Source organism: Bos indicus x Bos taurus, chromosome 18 (assembly GCF_003369695.1).
Source record: "Bos indicus x Bos taurus breed Angus x Brahman F1 hybrid chromosome 18, Bos_hybrid_MaternalHap_v2.0, whole genome shotgun sequence".
Classification (NCBI taxonomy): domain Eukaryota; kingdom Metazoa; phylum Chordata; class Mammalia; order Artiodactyla; family Bovidae; genus Bos; species Bos indicus x Bos taurus.
The window spans coordinates 5,796,080-5,815,244 of NC_040093.1; the positions used below are offsets into that span (position 1 = coordinate 5,796,080).

Genomic DNA, 19,165 nt, shown 5'->3' on the forward strand with positions numbered 1-19,165 from the left:
GCAGAATTATGTGGTAATCAGTGAACCTGCATCTAATGAATTTAAATATTCATTCTTTGGTAATATTGACCTATGAGATAAAGGTACAAGCATACTTTGGAAATACTGCAAATGCAGTTCCAGAGAATGACAATAAAGTGAATCACACAATAAAGTAGGTCACTCAAATTTTTTATATTCACACTACATATAAAAGTTCTTCTTTGGACTATAAAGTATGCAATAGAAATGTCTAAAACAATTTTTCAAATTTATCAACCAACTCATTTCCTGCACTGGGTCCAAATCACTGATGGTGTAACAAGAAATAAAATACCCTGCCTTCAAAAGGTTATATTCTATTAGGGAATGTCAGCAATCATTAAGTAAGATATGACCCTAGTAATGAATTAATACAATGACAGAAAGAGAGGCTGACCTAATTTAAACAATGTGTTGAGAAAGTGCTCATATGATAAGAGGATGTCTGAACAAAATCATTGTAAAGAGCATGTGATGCAAAACCACATGGAGACCATGAGAAAAAGGATGAAAATGATGTTGGAAATTCATAAAAGCAACAAAACAAACTACGACCTGGAGTACCCAAAAGAGCACAGAACTTTGGATCCATTTACAATTCTTGAATGGAAACAGAAGAGAATAAATCTATTTATTTAAGGCACTCAGTTTGTAGTAATTGGTACAGCAGAAATGAAAAATTTAGTATGGGGTACGTAGAAAAGCGAAACAGTTTTCCAGAAACATTCTCATCTCATCAAGTGTCTATGGTCCTTGCACTACAGTTGATGTGATGTTGCAGTTCTACAAAGTACGCTAATAAAGCTGAAGATGTGGACACCTGTAAAAGCCTTGACACTTCACCACACTGTTCAATGTTCAAGATCATGGAACACCTGTAGGGACGTTTTAGGCTTAAAGGCACACTGAAGAAATTGCCACTCATTACGTTTGAGAGGTTTCTCTCCGGTATGAATTATCTGGCATACTATATATAAGGTACGAATTTTGACTAAACCTAGAGACGGTCATTAAACTTGTAAGGTTTCTTCCCATTACAGATTATCTGGTGGTGAGTGCAAAAAAACTTTACAACACTCATATTTGTACAGTTTCTTCCCGCTATGAATTCTCCAACAAATTGTAAGCTGTGAATTTTCAGATTTGAATTTTTTTTGAAGTTTGAATTTTGAAGACCTTCCCACATATAACACAATTATATGGTGTTTCTTTTTTCCTTTTTTTTTTTTTAACATGGTGTTTCTCAAGCTGGATTTTCTAATGTGTGGTAGGGTTGAGATCTGAGTAAAGGCTTTTCCACACAACAAATCTGCAATGTTTCTATTCATTATGTGGACTTCCCTGGTGGCTCATTAGGTAAAGTAAGATCCCCTGGAGACGGAAATGTCTACCCATTCCAGTATTCTTGCCTGGAGATCCCATGGACAAAGAAGCCTGACAGGCTACATGACTGTAGCGACTATTACTTTCACTTCCACTTATTCATTGTGCAATCTGTGATGAATTCGAAGACATTGTTTGTAACCAAAGCCTTTGCCACACTGATTACATTTGTAAGGTTTCTCTCCAGTATGAATGAACTGATGACTGATGAGGGTTGGTCTACTGCTGAACATCTTACCACACTCATTACATTTGTAAGGTTTCTCTCCAGTATGAATTCTCTGATGAACTACGAGGTTTGAATTTCTATTAAAGACTTTGCCACACTCACTACATTTGTAAGGTTTCTCTCCAGTATGAATCCTCTGATGAGCTGCAAGGCTTCCTTTCAGACTAAACAGCTGGCCACAATGATGACATTTGTAAGGTCTGTCACCATTATGAATCGTTTGATGACGCACCAGATTGGATTTCTGATTAAAGAACTTGCCACACTCATTACATTTGTATGGTTTGTTTCCAGTATGGACATGTTGATGCCGTATAAGGGTTACCTTCTGACGAAAGAATTTGCCACACTCATTACACTTGTAAGGTTTCTGTCCAGTATGGACATGTTGATGCCGTATAAGGGTAGTCCGATGATGAAAGTACTTGCCACATGCATTACATCTGTACGCTGTTACTGCAGTTTGAATTTGTTGATGCCTTGTAACAGTTTCCTTATCACGAAAGACCTTGACACATTCATTAAATTTGTGAGGTTTCACTCCAGTATGAGTACTCAGATGAGTTTTAAGATGTGCTTTTTGACCAAAGACTTTGCCACATTCATTACATTTGTAAGGTTTCTCTCCAGTATGAATTCTGTGATGAACTGCAAGGTCTTTATTTTGATTAAAGACTCTGCCACACACATCACATTTAAATGGTTTTCTTCCAGTATGTTTTATCATATGTCTCCAGAGGCCTGAGGGATACCGAAAAGTTTTCCCACAGACATTGCATTTGTAAGGTGTCTCTCCAGTATGAATTCTCTTATGACATGTGAGATATGAATTATGATTAAAACTCTTGCCACACACATTACATTTATAAGGTTTCTCTCCAGTATGAGTTCTCCGATGAACTTCAAGGTGTGAATTTCGACTAAAGATCTTTCCACAAAAGTCACATTTACGCAATTCTTTTCCTGTATGGATTATCTGATGTCTACTGAAGTCTGAGCACTTAAGAAAGATTTTGCCACCCTCATTACATTTGTAAGGTCTTTCCCTGTGTGCTTTCTGGTCTTGTGTCAATATTGAAGGATGCATAAAATCACTCCCATATATACTAGAAATTTTGGATTGGCCAGAAGGAGAAACTTCCTGAGATGGTGAAAATGACATACTACTGTTCATGTTGCCATCAGCTTGATGAAATTCATCAATTGTTTGTCTACTCTGAAACATGCACAGTGCATCCCAAGAGCTTAATGCAAGTATATTTGCAATCAGCTTCTTTTCTGTATCCTTTCCACTGGGTTGAACTCTTCCATAAGTGACACCTTCCTTATGGGATGTAGGGATATTTTTATAATTTCTTTCATCATCTCTCCACTGACACCTAAGGTCACACATATTTTCCTGTAATTCTTGATGGTAAAAATGCTTGACTTCATGGCTTTCATGGTTTCCCAACATCACTGTTTGGAATCTTTCTCCTATACCAATGTTTGATTTTAGTTGTGATTTCTTGATCATGTGTATATGAGAGATAGCTACAAAATATAAAGAATCACAGATATATTACTACAGTGTATGAATAAATATTTTTTCAACCACAATGTTAAAAATTTTTAGGAAAACTATAGAATAAGATTCTTCACTATAGAAACAGTGGTTACCCATAATTCAAATCAAGCTTAGGGTAGTCTATTTTCAAACACACAATGACACAACATTCAAATTGGAAAAACTTATATTAGCCCTCAAAAATAAAGGTACTTTTCCAACATAACCACAAAACCCAAAGAAATTAAAGACTAAACATACAAACACTAGGGAGTTTAGAAAGGAAATCATAGGTGATACAAGAAGAAATGAGTTGGGTAACTAACATTGTTATTCAGGGATCCCTCTTCAAAATGGTTTCTGAGTCATCACAGCTGCACACAGTAAGTTGTATCCTGAGAAAGTTGTCCAAGGGATGAAACGAAATCATTTTTACAGTGCAAGTAATAAGAAAGGTGGAGTGATGGGTGAAGGAATACTTGGAAACTGGGGAGATCAGGAGAACTATTAAAATATGTGAGTAAAGGTTAGTGTTTCTATCTGCATCAAGGGAACATGAAAAAATGAGTAAGACAGATAAAGGGTCTGAGTAGATTTCAGGGAATAATAAACAGAGGATATCATGGCTTATGACTGTACATATGTGTGAATAAAACTACGTACAGGCAACTAAAAATACTGACGTTAAAAGGAAAAAAGAATTGGTTTAGCTATTCCATTTTTAACTATGGAAATTATACTATGGGTATGTAGCCAAAATGAAAGAGATTTAAAAAGAGAAGAGAATGGGATATTTCAGATATAAAGCAGGTGTACATCTGTTACATTATTTGCTAGGTAGGTTATCAAATTCAATATTTCACAAGCCCCATTTCCATGCATATTTTCACTAAGAACAGATATTATGTTGTGAGATGTGTAAGAATGATCTTTGTTGAAACCTGAAGGAAACACTAGAAAAAGACCATCAAAAGGAAATGGATGTGTTTTTTTCTGTACACAAACATACAGATAGAAAGAAGTCAAAAAGTATAAAAGTTCCCCAAAATCTTGCAAAAAGAACAAAACTATCATATAATGGAGCATGTTAAGATTTTGGGACTATATCAAACAAAATTAAATCACTGTGTTAAAAGATATCTGCACTGCCATGCTCATTAAAGCAATAACCACAAATGCCACAACATCAGAACAACTGTATAATCCAACAAATGAATGGGGAAAAAATCTGGAAGAGATACACAGTATGTACCCATAAAGAATAAAAATGGTGTTTTCAACAACACAGATGGACCATGAAGGTGTATGCTCAGTAAAAATAATTCAGAGGGAAAACAGTACAGAATTATTCCACGTATGTATAAAATAAAGTTAATTTAGGAAAAACACACAAAAAAACAGGAGGCAAACTAAGAGCGACATAGAATAGTTGTTAACAAACTCAGGGGGTTAGTAGAACAGGGGATATTACTAAAAGGAATAAATTTACAGTTCTTAGTTAAAGACTTCTACAAATCTAATGTACAGCATGATAACGATAGCTATCACTACTACATTACATGCTTAAAAGTTAATAAGACACTAGACCTTAAACAGCTCACCACTACTCAGAAAAAAGTGGAATTATGTCACAGATGAATACATTAAGTAACCTACTAAGGTAATTACAATAGAACTATCAAATCATTACACTATAGATCTTTTTTTTTATTTTATTTTTAAACTTTACAAATTGTATTAGTTTTGCCAAATATCAAAATGAATCTGCCACAGTACACTATAGATCTTAAACTAACACAATGATAAACATTAATTAAATTTCAATAAACCAGAGAAAGAGAAAAAATGAGCACATAGACAAAACAGTCCTGGTTTATCAACTGAACAGAAATAAATTTAAGGAAAAAAAAGATAATAAAAATTCAACCCAAATAAAAACTGTTAGGCATACACAATACACCTAAGCTAGCAGAAGGTAGAAGAAAAAACTGGATTAGAGATCAATGAAATAGCGAATAGTAACTACATAAAATTGTAACACCACAAGTTGGTTCTTTGAAAAGAATAAAACTGACAAACCCTTATGTAGAATACCTTACAAAAGGAATGAAGACTCAAATTACTGAAATTAGAAATGAGAAAGACATTACAAATGATTCAACTGAAATCAAGAAAATTAGAAGGAAACAAGAAAATTCTATGTGTAGGTAATGGATAAAGTAGAACAAACAAATGAATAAATTTCTAGAGAATAACAACCTACCAATATATTTTATTAGAACCAGGAAGAAATTAATATCTGTGCAAACTAGTCATGGAAAGGAGATGGAACTGTTAATCAAAAACCATTGTGAGGCAAGTCACATACATTCACTGCACAATTGCAGACAATACTTCAAAACAGTTAAGGTCAATCTTCCTTAAACTTTTTTGGAAAACACAGAAGAAAAAGGAAAAGTTCCAAACTCTATGAAGCAGGAATTCCTCTAATACCGATGTCAGTCAAAGACACAAGAAAACCACAGATCAAAATTTCTAAAATGAAGCAAAATCACAATAAATGTAAACTAAAATTAACACCACGCTAAAAGGATTATATGCAACCATAAGGTGATACATTCTTGAAATCTAAGAATGGTTCAAAATATGCAAAGTAAAGTATATTAATGGAATGAAACAAAAAATAAAATAATTATCTGAACTAATGCAGTAAAAAGCATTTGACACAAGTCAACAGCTTTTCATAATAAAACACTTGATAAACAAGGAATTTAAAAAGCTATGGCAACACGTTAAAGGACAAATCTTATACAAGGACAGAAAGATGTGTACACTGCAAACTAAAAACATGGCTAAAAAACATTACAAAAGACACAACTGACACAAAGACATTCTAAACTCAAGGATTTGAAGTCAATATTGTCAAGATGTCAGTATTAACCAAAGCAATCAACAGATTCAACCCACTGCTTAGTAAAATCAATAGTACTTCTTGAAGAAATGATAAACACATCCTACAAATTCATTTGGAATCTCAAAAGATGCTGAAGAGCAAAGTATGCTTAAAAAGAACAAAGCCAGAGGTTTCGCAGGTCTTTATTTCAAAACTTACTCCAAACCTGTACTAATAAAATGATGTGATACAAAGATAAAGACAGACCAACTGGTGGAACAGTACAGGGACATTAAAAAAAAAAAATGTCTCATATATGGTCAAATGTTCTAGAAGGGGGTCAAGACAACTCAATGGAGGAAGGGCAGTCTATTAAAAAAAAGAAAATGTGGAGAAAACCAGTTCTCCAAATACACGACAATTAACTGGACCATTAACTGACATAATATACAAAACCAATAAAAGACCTAACCAAGCCCCAAATGCATAAAACTGCTAGAAATAAACATGCAGGAAAAGCTTTATGACACAGCAGTCACCAATGATTCATTATGCGTAACATGAAAAGCACCAGTGACAAACCTAAAACAGAAATACGAACTACCTGGAAATTATAAACTACTGTGCATTAGAGCACACCTAGTAGAGTGAAAAATAATCTATGCTATGGCAGAAAATATTTGCAAATGATTTATGTCATAATAAAATATCAAGAATATGTAAACAACTCTAAAAACAACTAATCACTGGAATTTCCTGGTGATCCAATGGTTAAGATTCCACACTTCCAGTATGGTGGGCATGGGTTCAAACCCTGGTCAGGGAACTACCATCCCGCATGCCACATGGTAGGCCAAAAAATAAACCAATAAGATAAAAATTTTTTAAATAAATAAAAATTAAAAAAGAACTAATTACCAATTCTACCTGGACGGGGCTGGCTCGCCTCCCATCAACCAACCCACACACTGAAAACAGAAAACAAGCACTATAAGTAACATGAAATACATAAACCTGATGGTTAAAGAAATAAAATCGAGACCATTTATTATGCATAGAAAAGTACAAAATGAAAGCAGCAGTGCCAAAAACAAATGATGGTCATCATGAAGGTATCGCTTCACCTCATTAGCTGTCTCAGTGTTTGGAGAAGAGGAGGGTTCCACACCATGGTTTGTGGGATCTTAGTTCGCTGACCAGGGGTGGAACCTGCACCTAACCACTGGACCGAGAGGGAATTCTCAAGCTCTCTCATTAAGATGCTTCAAGCTTAAGTGTGGACGTAGAATGGTGCATCTAGGCATCAAAACTATGGCATCAACAGTTTAGTCAATACCCTTGCATGAGGATGTGGACTTGGACGATGTTAACTCTAGAAAAAATTCTCAAACCATTTCTTGAGGATCAAAGCAGGTGGTCACTAGGGGCTTCCCTGGTGGCTCAGTGGCAAAGAATCCACCTGCCAAAGCAGGAGATACAGGTTCAAACTCTGATCCAAGAAGATCTCACATGACAGGGAGAAAATAAGGCCCTGAGCCACAACTATGGAGCCTGTGCTCTCAAGTCCAGGAGCCAAAACCATGAAGCCCTGACAGTTTAAAGCCCGTGCTCTGTAACAAGAGAAGACTGCACATCACAACTGGAGTAGCCCCCACTTGCTGCATCCAGAGAAAAGCCCACACAGCAATGAAGATCCAACAAAATAAAAAATAAATTAATTAATTAATTTTTAAAAGAAAAAATGAGGCACAGAAAGTCAACTGCTGTGGTTTTTCCAGAATTTCAACTCTGTGTTCACATGAGAGTGAGGACATTACAGGTGGCTCTGGAAAAATGTTTCACAAAATCAACTGCCTGCCGTGTTTTTGATTCAGAGGGGAACTATGTAATATGCAGGTATCATCCAACACTCTTCAAATAAGTACTGAGTCAAAATCACAGTAGAATACAGAGAATTAAAATATTTTAAAAAGTTTCCAGATAGGGGTTAGACATTGAGCGCAGGAAAAACTCCTAACATGAAGTGGCCAGATCATGTAAAGGAAGGACATGTTGAAACCCCTGAACCTACATCATGAAGGTTTTCATGCCTGAGTCAACACAGCTTTGAGCTCCATTAAGCAAGATAGGGAGTTCCAGAAGGCCAAGAGCAGTAAATGCAAAAATACCCTCCCAACTTTTGGAAGGAAATTATCCTCACCCACAGAGAGCAGATTCCTGAGGGTCTCCACCATCACGTCCCTGTACAAGGTCCTCTGAGCAGGGTCCAGACATTCCCACTCTTCTGGAGAGAATTCAATGGCCACATCCTTGAAGGTCAATTGTGCCTTAAGTTTGAAACAAAAAACACTTAACCAGGGGAACATGAGTAGAGTTCTTACTTGCATATAAAATGAGTAGAGGTGGAAAGATCAAGTTGAAGTAGGTATTGTGACAGAGACGCTGCTTCTGTCTAATTTAATTTCTTATGCTTTATCATAAAGATTATAATATCCTCCGAAGAGATACAGGTTTTTCATTTTCTTATGAAATACATGAAATAGATACAAATAAAAATTCAAAGCTGGGCTGTCTATATGAAAGTCTTAGTATGTTTCATCACTGAGGGATGATCAAAGCTGGATGTGGAGGAGCTGAGTGATCTTCAGTGATGACAAAGTCTATAGCGTGTTTAAGGAAAACTCAGAATTTTTAATCGTGATGATGACAGGAGCAGCAAAGATGAACACTGTTTGAACTTCCTGTCTGAAATGCATTACTCTAACTGTTTTACATGTATTAACTTGTTGTCAGCATCACAGCTCATTAGAGAAAGACCTATTCTGATCTTGCAGATGAGACCTGTGTCAAAGACACAAGGAGAAACTCCAATCAGGTCTAGAAGTTAAGGAATCACAGAGCAAGCAACTGAACTCCTAAGGCTGGACTTTAGAACTGAAGTTTAAAATGAAAGAGTTAAGTAACACAGAGAACATTAAAAGTACACTGCCAGAATGTTTCATGGAGAACACATGAAAGAAGTTCAAGGTGCACAACACAGATTGGCCTAAAAGGTCTTTATACATGTGTGTGCATACACATGCACAAGAAATGCTAGTAATTAGAACATGTTAGAAATATAATTGCTATAACAAAAAGGTATATAGTTTTAAAATCATGACTTTTATATAAAGCATGGAACTGCATATCCATGAATTCATGTACTAAAATGAATGTACTTAAAATACTTAAAATTCAACATTCAAAAAACTAGGATCATGGTATCTGGACCCATTCAGTTCAGTTTAGTTCAGCTGCTCAGTCGTGTCCGACTCTTTGCAACCCCATGAATCGCAGCACGCCAGGCCTCCCTGTCCATCACCAACTCCCGGAGTTCACTCAGACTCACGTCCATCCAGTCAGATGCCATCCAGCCATCTCATCCTCTGTCGTCCCCTTCTCCTCCTGCCCCTAATCCCTTCCAGCATCAGAGTCTTTTCCAATGAGTCAACTCTTTGCATGAGGTGGCCAGAGTACTGGAGTTTCAGCTTTAGCATCATTCCTTCCAAAGAAATCCCAGGGCTGATCTCCTTCAGAATGGACTGGTTGGATCTCCTTGCAGTCCAAGGGACTCTCAAGAGTCTTCTCCAACACCACAGTTCAAAAGCATCGCTCAGCTTTCTTCACAGTCCAACTCTGACATCCATACATGACCACTGGGAAAATCCATAGCCTTGACTATGTTGACCATCTTGGACTTTTGTTGGCAAAGTAATGTCTCTGCTTTTCAATATGCTATCTAGGTTGGTCATAACTTTCCTTACAAGGAGTAAGCCTCTTTTAATTTCATGGCTGCAGTCACCATCTGCAGTGATTTTGGAGCCCAAAGAAATATAGTCTGACATTGTTTCCACTGTTTCCCCATCTATTTCCCATGAAGTGATGGGACCAGATGCCACGATCTTCGTTTTCCGAATGTTGAGCATTAAGTCAACTTTTTCACTCTCCACTTTCACTTTCCTCAAGAGGCTTTTGAGTTCCTCTTCACTTTCTGCCATAAGGGTGGTGTCATCTGCATATCTGAGATTATTGATATTTCTCCCAGCAATCTTGATTCCAGTTTGTGATTCATCTAGCCTGGCATTTCTCATGATGTACACGGCATATAAGTTAAATAAGCAGGGTGACAATATACAGTCTTGACATACTTCTTTCCCAATTTGAACCAGTCCATTGTTCCATGTCTCATTCTAAGTGCTGCTTCTTGTCCTGCATACAGGTTTCTCAGGAGGCAGGTAAGGTGGTCTGGTACTCCTATCTCTTTAGGAGTATTCCAGTTTGTTGTGATCTACACAAAGGCTTTAATATAGTCAGTGAAGCAGAAGTAGATGTTTTCTTGGAATTTCCATGCTTTTCTATGACCCAGCATACATTGGCAATTTGATCTCTGGGTCCACTGCCTTTTCTCAATCCAGCTTATATGAAATGTTCCCTTGGTAACTCCAATTTTCTTAAAAAAAAACACTAGTCTTTCCATTCTATTGTTTTCCTTTATTTTTTTGCATTTGTCACTGAAGAAGGCTTTCTTTATTCTCCTTGCTATTCTCTAGAACTCTGCATTCAAGTGAGTATATCTTTCCCTTTCTCGCTTCTCTTCTTTTCTCAGCTCTTTGTAAGGCCTCCTCAGGCAACCAATTTGCCTTCTTGCATTTCTTTTTCTTGGGGATGGTTTTGGTCATCACCTCCTGTACAATATTATGTACCTCCAACCACAGTTCTTCAGGCAATCTGTCTACCAAATCTAATCACTTGAATCTATTCATCACCCCCACTTATATGGGGTATAATATGGAACTTGACTTAGGTCATACTTGAATGGCCTACAGGTTTTCCCTACTCTCTTCAATTTAAGTCTGAATTTTGCAATAAGGAGCTCATGATCTGACCACAGTCAGCTTCAGGTCTTTTTACTGCTGACTGTATAGAGCTTCTCCATCTTTGGCTGCAAAGAACATAATCAATCTGATTTCAGTATTGGCCATCTGGTGATGTTCATGTGTAGAATCATCTCTTGTGGTGTTGTTCAGCTCAGCCTCTTCTTTCTTTTGCTATTTCTCTACTTTACCCCCAGGAGAATATGGGCACCTACCAACCTGGAGGGTTCATCTTTCAGTGTCATATCTTATTGCCTTTTCATACTATTCACGAAGTTCTCAAGGCAAGAATACTGAAGTGGTTTGCCATTCCTTTCTCCAGTGGATGTTTTGTCAGGCCCTAACTAGCAAGGACATGCCCTTTAGCCGCTCAGTGTAGCTGAATGACATGCCTGGTGCCCTGGCAGTCCCAATGCTGGTCCCCATTGACCATTTAAACATTCATTGGCTGTGGAGTCTCTCAACGTGCGACCAGGGGTTGAGGCAAAGGCCCTGCTGGAGTGGCGGGGAAGGGGGTCTAGGAAGGGCTGCAGCTGACATTGGATGACGCCCAGAAGTTCAGGGAACCCTGGCCTCACTGCTGCCATTGGCTATCCCGGAGCCATCCACTGCCCAGGAGTGGCTGGCCTCCTTGGGGTCCACCACAGACTGGGAGTCACTGTCCACTGTAGAGACGATCTGCTGCCCTCCACTGTCTGCCAGTGGAGCTGATCAGCTGCACGCGAGTCGACCATACCCAGGCTTTTCTGCTGCCGCTGGTGGACCTAGGGCCAATCTGCTGCCACTGCAGGTTCCATGCTTGGAAATGGGGGCGCTGGTCACTATGCTGCTCCAGCCTCTGTCTCTGGGGTGATCTTTGTGAAGCCCATGGCTGTGGCCATGTTATCCCACAGTCGTCTTAACCAAAAGACATTAATAAAGGCCAACGAGTTTGTTTTGGGCAGTAATTAACTTTGATTCAAATTTGGAAAAGTTATTATTATTACACATTATTTGTAGATTAATAACAAAATTAGCACCATAGTAAAATAAAAAACTTGTTGGACAATTTAAAACCATGACAAAAAGAAAACAAAAACAACATGGAAAAAAATATATTGTTATCAACCAAGAATATTTCACCAAACATCATGATCAGAAGGAAATACTTAATGAATTCTCGCTGAAGTGACAGTGGAGTGAAGGGGGCTGGCCAGAGATCCTGCCTGCCTTTCACCATGGTACAGTGTGCCCGAGCAGGGACCACTGGAGAAAGTGACAGGAGGAAAACAGTGGGAGCAAGACACACAGAGAGCACGTCAGAGCTGGAACGGTGAACATTCACAAGTCTAAGGTGAAAAGTGAAAGGATGGAAAAAGATATTCAGTCCTTAAGAGAGCAGGGGTTACTGCACAACATCAGACAAAAGACAAAACAGTCTAAGGAAAAACCTAACAAAAGACACAAAATATATTATGAAATGGGAAAAGGTATATTTACGAAGAAAATATAACAATTACAAATATGTATATATCTAACATCAGAGTTCCCCAGAAAATGAAGACGATCTTAACAGAAGTAAAAACGGAAATAGATAATAGCACAACATTAGTATCAGACTTCACTACCTGAGTTTTACCAGCACATGGAAACCAAAAGATCAACAAGGAAACTGAGCACTTGTACAACACTGTAGAATTACTGTACCTAACAAACATGTCGGAGAAGCCAATGGCAACCCACTCCAGTACTCTTGCCTGGCAAATCCCACGGACAGAGGAGCCTGGTGGGCTGCCGTCTACGGGGTTGCACAGAGTTGGACACGACTGAAGCGACTTAGCAGCAGCAGCAGCAACAAACGTGTACAGAACATTCCACTCAACAACAGAAAAAATCACCTTTCTCCAGCACATGTCTTAAAACCTTCTCCATTTCACAGACCACATGCTAGACCATAAAACAAAGCTCAATATATGAAGGCTGAGATCATAAAAAGTATCTTCTAAAAAAGAGAAGAGTATCTCCTTTAACCACAGTAAAATGATACTAGAAATAAACAGCAGAAGAAAAACAGGAAAAGCTTCCAAAAGTGGAAAGTAAGCAGTTTATTGTTTAAGAAGGGATGAGTCAAAGAAGAAATCACAGGAAAAATTGTAAAGCATGTGAATGAAAATAAAAACAGAGCATATCAAATTTATTAACAGGTAGTCAAAGATGCAGTAGTAGGGAAGTCCACACTGCTAAATCCTTACAACCACAAAGAGAAAGATGCACACTATGCATTACTCTTCAAGAAACTACTGAACAACCTAGCCAGAGCAATTGGAAAAGGAAAAAAAAAAAAAAAATCTAAGTTATCTAAACTGAAAAGAAAGCAAAATTACCTTTTATTTTGTAGGTGACAAGATTTTATATTTAGAACCCAGAAGAGATTGTAGAAGAAAACTGACTACTCTAAAAACACTAAGGACTTTCCCAGTGGTCCAGTGGTAAAGAATCTGCTTGCTAGTCCCTGGTCCAGCAAGATCCCATATGCAGTGGGGCAACTAACTAGTGAAACCTGCCCACCTAGAGCCTGTGCTCTGCAACAAGAGAAGCAACTGCAATGAAAAGCGCATGTACCACAACTAGCAAGTAGCCTCCAACTGTCACAACTAGACAAAGCCCACTCGCAGCAACAAAGAACTAACACAGCCCAAAATAAATACATAAACAAAAATTCAGAAAAACCTTAGAAGAGTTGCACCATAAAATATCTGCACACCAAAATCAGCTGCACTTCGATACACAATGAACAATGTCAACAGAAAATCAGAGACCAATCCCATAGAATCCTTAGGGAAAATATCAGCCAACTAGGTGCAAGACCTCTAAACTGAAGAATAGGAAACTCTTTAAGAAGTCTCTGGAGATATATATGAAAGAAACACACCCTCTAATCATGCAGTGGGAACTTTATGTTTTTAAAATGACCAAATTTGGGTGGAAGGGAAGCTCAAGAAGTAGTGGATATATGTATATTCATGGCTGATTCATGTTGTTGTATGGCAGAAACCAACACAACATTGTAAAGCAAATATCCTCCAATTAAAAATAAAATTTAAATAATAGAAAAAAAAAAAAAAAAGAAATTCCTTCACTTGCAACCCAGCAGATAAGACCTAGCATACCCCCCAAATTTTTCAATGGAAATTAAGAGGCCAGTCAAACTGATTAAAAACAGGTAACACTTCCTTTGCTTAAAAGTAGCAAACTATAAAAATCAAGTCAATAAAGTTTCATTGCAAAATTTTCTTTATAAAAAAATGACCAAATTAGGGACTTCCCAAATTAGGGACTTCCCAAATTAGGGTCCAGTGGTTAGGACTCCACGCTTCCCCTGCAGGGGGTGTGGTCTACAGATATAAAGAATCCTTATCAAAATTTCAAAGGCAATTTTTGCACCTATAGAAAAACAATCATTCATAAATTCATAGGGAATCTCAAGAGCCAGCAAACAGCCAAAAAACTCTTGAAAAAGAAGATGAACACACAGGTTATCAGGCAGGATACTTCAGATTCTTCAAAGATCAGCATGTCCAAAGAAGGTCATTTCAAGAAGGACAGACTGAAAAACAACTAAGAATATGACTTACCTGAGAAAAAGCCATTTCTGACTTCTCTTCCTTTTGTTTCCTCCTCTTCCTCTTAGCAGGACACACAAAAAGGCAGAAAACAAAATATTAGACTAACTGGTAAAACTAGGATTTGTCTGTTAATATAAAAGACCACTGATAACTTGACCAAGTACCCAGCAAAACTGTCTAAAATTATTTATTACATACCAAAGAGCTTTTCCAATACAAAAGACAAAGAGGAGAAAGCAGGCAGGCCTCCAAGATATCTGAAACATATTTTAAAAAGAAACAATTTGTGAATTTTTATCACCTAATAATTGTGGGTCAACATTTTACAAATTTCACAGTGTATTAACATTTAGAAAAGAATTAATTGATTATATAAGATCACCAAAGCTTGTTACAGAAGTTAATGTTCCTCTTCTAGGGAAGTAGAAAGTGAACGAACTAAATTGTTTTTCCATGCTACAAAACAAATAATATGTAAAGATATAAAAAGAAAAAAGTAAGCCCATCACAAAAAAGAACTCTCAATGTTCCTTTTAAGACACGATGCAGTGACAGATTCAATCACTTCTTCCCCCTTTATCCTCTCCCTGCTCCTCTGCCCCATGTCAGGAAAAGGGAAGGGGATGACTCACAACTGAGTGAGTCAAATCACTGTCCTGGAGAAACAGCATTTGCAAATGGAAGTTATCGTCTGATACAAAGAATTACAGAATGCACAAGACACAAGTTCTGCTATTCTCATCCTCATCTGTACAGAGACATTTTATTACATTCTTAAAATAAGAAATCATATATCACAACTTATCCACAACCAAACAACTCACCATCCATCTGCATCCAGTTCCCACTACCCACCTGCTCTACTGTTTTCATTTTAGTCGGTTTATCTGTCTCTTTTCTTCCCCTCAGCTCTCTGTGCTGTTCGTGTTTCTTCCCTCACACCTGTCCTGCCCACTCTGTAAACTGTTTCCCTCGAGATGCTTGGTCTCTGCATCCTTTCTGATGGTCCTCCATCTGTGTTTCTGCCTCTTTCTTGCCCCTCCCTGCTCCCTCTCTGCCCTCCAGTTACACCCCTTCTCTCCCTCTTCCACTCCCCTTTTCCCCCTTCTCTGACACCCCAGGTGGTCATGCATCCTTCCTGCTCTCGCTTTCTCTTGTGGTCACACTTGATCCTCCTTCTCTCCCAGCGCCATGCAGCTCTGCAACCCAAGTGTCCAGCTCTTTCATCCTCTCACCCCACTCTATGTGAAGTGCCTCTCCTTTGGTGCCCTTGCCCCACCGCTGACCCAAGCCCCTCTATGTTACTCTCTGTCAGCTACAAACTGGCACTTGCCATCTACCTACATGCCAGTAGTCATGTACAGAAGTGTGAGCTGGATCATAAAGAAGGCTGAGGGCCAAACTGTGATGTTGGAGAAGACTCTTGACAGTCCCCTGAATTGCAAGGAGATCAAATCAGTCAATCCAAAGGGAAATCAACCCTAAATATTCACTGGTAGGACTGATACTGAAGCTCCACTACTTTGGCCAGCTAATGCGAAAGCCAACTCACTGGAAAAGACTGTGATGCTGGGAAAGATTGAAGGTAAGAGGATAAGGAGGTGGCAGAGGATGAGACAATTAGACAGCGTCACTGACTCAATGGACATGAGTTTGGCAAGATGGTGGACAACAGGGAGCCTGATGTGCTGCAGTCCATGGACTCAAAAAGTCATACACAACTTAGGGACTGAAGAACAACAATCTACCTATCTACTTCTACAAGGATTAAATCATGTGCTTTTGCAGGTGTTGATCTTCAGTACCCTCTGAAAGGACTTTAGGGTGGAGAACAGAAATGAGGCACTCTGTGCTCAGGAAAAACTGAAAGCCCAGGTCTTCAGATAGATATTTTTAGGAGCCAATTTTATGAGCCCAATTCTTATATCTCCCCATATCTAGAAAAGCACTAAAATCCTTCATGGTGATGACTGTTGCTTGTGATTACCAAAGCTTCACAAAAGCAGAAATCTTCTGGAAAAAATATGTGCTTGATTACATGTATTCACCCTTCACCAAAATCACATATATACTGACCTTTCCCCCTGCTTCTTTGTAGCAGTTTCTCAGAGCTGTGTGAAGTGCTGTCTCCTGGACTGCAGTCCTCATTTTGCTCCAAATAAAAGTTTACTTGCAAACCTCACATTGTGCTTTTTTGTTTTTTTATTGACAGATCCTATCAGTCGAGAATCATCTTTTTAAAATTTTACTTATTTTATTCACTTGGTATTTTCAATGCTTAACCGCTTTTACTCTTTTAACAAGTCCCTCAGCCACCCTTTCTATTCCTAGCTATTCTCCCTCATTCTTTCTTGTTCCTAGTTTTTCTAGTTCCCTCAGTTGCTCATTTCTCTGCTTTTCCTGGTCCCCTACATATTTAGAGGGATGGCAATAGAACAGGATGCCGGCCTACAGGAAAAGGCTTTCCACTGGGTGGAATTTGTGACACATAGAAGAACACTATGTGTCACATGGCTGCCCCAGGTCACCTCTGCCTGGGTGGGGAAAGGCTCCCAATGAAGGGGAGGCCTGAGTGGCTGACAGACCAACCTGAGAAGGGAGGACAGAGGGGCTGGGAGAGAGGGAGCTCTCAGGAGAGGGGTGGGGTCTCCAGAAGGCCAGAGATAGAGACAGAGTAAAGGGATAAAGCAGGTTAATCCTGGGACTTCCATGGTGTTCCAGTGGCTAGCGCTCTGCACTCCCAATGTAGGGAACCTGGATTTGATTCCTGGTCGCGGAGAAGGCGATGGCACCCCACTCCAGTACTCTTGCCTGGAAAATCCTATGGACATAGGAGCCTGGTAGGCTGTAGTCCATGGGGTCGCTAAGAGTACGACACGACTGAGCGACTTCACTTTCACTTTTCACTTTCGTGCACTGGAGAAGAAAATGGCAACCCACTCCAGTGTTCTTGCCTGGAGAATCCCAGGGACGGGGGAGCCTGGTGGGCTGCCATCTGTGGGGTCGCACAGAGTCGGACACGACTGAAGCGACTTAGCAGCAGCAGCAGCAGAGAGCTAGATACCATATGCCACAAATAAGACCCACCACAGCCAAATAAATAAACTTAGAAAAGAAAAGTTTATCCTACTAAGGGCATTGCTAGTAGAAAAAATTAAGGGAGATGCCTGTAAGTCAATGATTACACAAGACATCAGATTTGCTTAACCACAAAACCTAGCAGGGTTACATAGCAATAAACCCAAACAACAGAGCACAAGATGAGCCACAAAACAATAAAACAATGGTGGCATGAAACCCACATTGTGCCCAGTGAGCTCATTACGTTAGGACACTCTCTTCGCACACATAAAAAGCAGTAATTTGTGGATCTAACTTGATCTTGCAGGAACAAGAAAACTCCATTGCCTAACCTGGAGGACGGGCTGAAGACGGAAGCAAAAGGTCTACTCAAGAAAGACAAGAAAGGTCTTCTCGTCCCCACTTTTCCCTTTTCAAACTGTAGCCCAGTAAGTCCTCAGGCCATGGCACCCTCTTGCCCGCCCACTTGTTAGCCTCACAAGGGGTCCTATTCTAGTATCACTTATCTACCACTTTGCCTGTCGAAAAAGATGAGATATAAAGGACTCTGGCACGGAGCTCTTCAGCACCCCTTCGCGGGAAAAGACACAAACGGTTTCACCAAGTCCAGGTTGAGGTTGAGGAGCTGGCCTCTCCCCGGGTGGGGTGGCCAGCGCTGCCGTCCAGGGGCGAGAGGGCTAAGCTAGGAGGTGAGAGGTGTAAAAGGACCTCGCAAAAGAGGACTTTACATAAGGGTTGAGGTAGTAAAGAGTTTTAAGCAGGATAATGTAGCGAAGGGAGGCATTCACGTGCACCGAAGGCAGAAAGGCAAGGTTAGGGACAAACCTCGAAACGAATTTAAACCCAAAATGCCCGACCAGTAAGGGGACTACTCGTTTTACTTGGGGCGGAGGACCTGGTGCTGAAATTTCAGATCCCTAGTCACTCCGAAGATACTGAGGTTTGACTAAAGTCGGGGGGCCTCGCAGCGCAAATCTACTCAAGAAAGGAAACGCTTACCCAGCAACGCCCGACATTCACGATGGGCTCCGCTCTTCCGTTTCCGTAAGAAACTGCGCAAGCGCAAATTCACAAGCCCGGCTTCCGGAGGCGGGACCTTGGCAGTGCGCTACCGGTGAGGGGCGTGACGAAAATGGCGGTAGTTTTATGTAGCCCCCAAAGAGGCAGTGGAGAGGAGATGATGATTCCTCATATCCTCAAAGTGCTCTGTTAACTTACTGTCTTGAACCTTTTGGAGTAAGAGCTTACCGTTGTGTGGATTACTTAGGTGGGAAGCTAATATGTATCTCCCTAACAAGTTGAAAATGGCTTCAATAAAACCTACTGGCAATAGGTTTGCTCCCAAGGCTCAAGCAATTTAGTGGTTGGAAAAGTGGGTCTCCAGTCTGGCAGTTAGAAATCATTTCAGTAGTTTCTAGTTTAAGGAAACAAGAGCCGGACATGCTCTGTTTTACACACTAGAATGAGTAATGAAAAATTTCCCTACTATAAAGT

The 19,165-nt window shown here is 39.4% G+C and overlaps 1 protein-coding gene across 1 annotated transcript; it reads right to left on the reverse strand.

Annotated features, from left to right (window-relative positions):
- Positions 1-638: 638 nt before the first annotated feature.
- Positions 639-18,702, reverse strand: LOC113876076 (zinc finger protein 347-like). The gene is made up of 5 exons (XM_027514902.1): positions 18,671-18,702; positions 14,789-14,847; positions 14,600-14,650; positions 8,273-8,399; positions 639-3,166 (listed from the first exon to the last, which is right to left on the reverse strand). The coding sequence occupies exons 3-5, from the start codon at positions 14,612-14,614 to the stop codon at positions 1,500-1,502; spliced, it is 1,809 nt and encodes a 602-aa protein (XP_027370703.1). The 5' UTR covers positions 14,615-14,650; positions 14,789-14,847; positions 18,671-18,702; the 3' UTR covers positions 639-1,499.
- Positions 18,703-19,165: the final 463 nt, after the last annotated feature.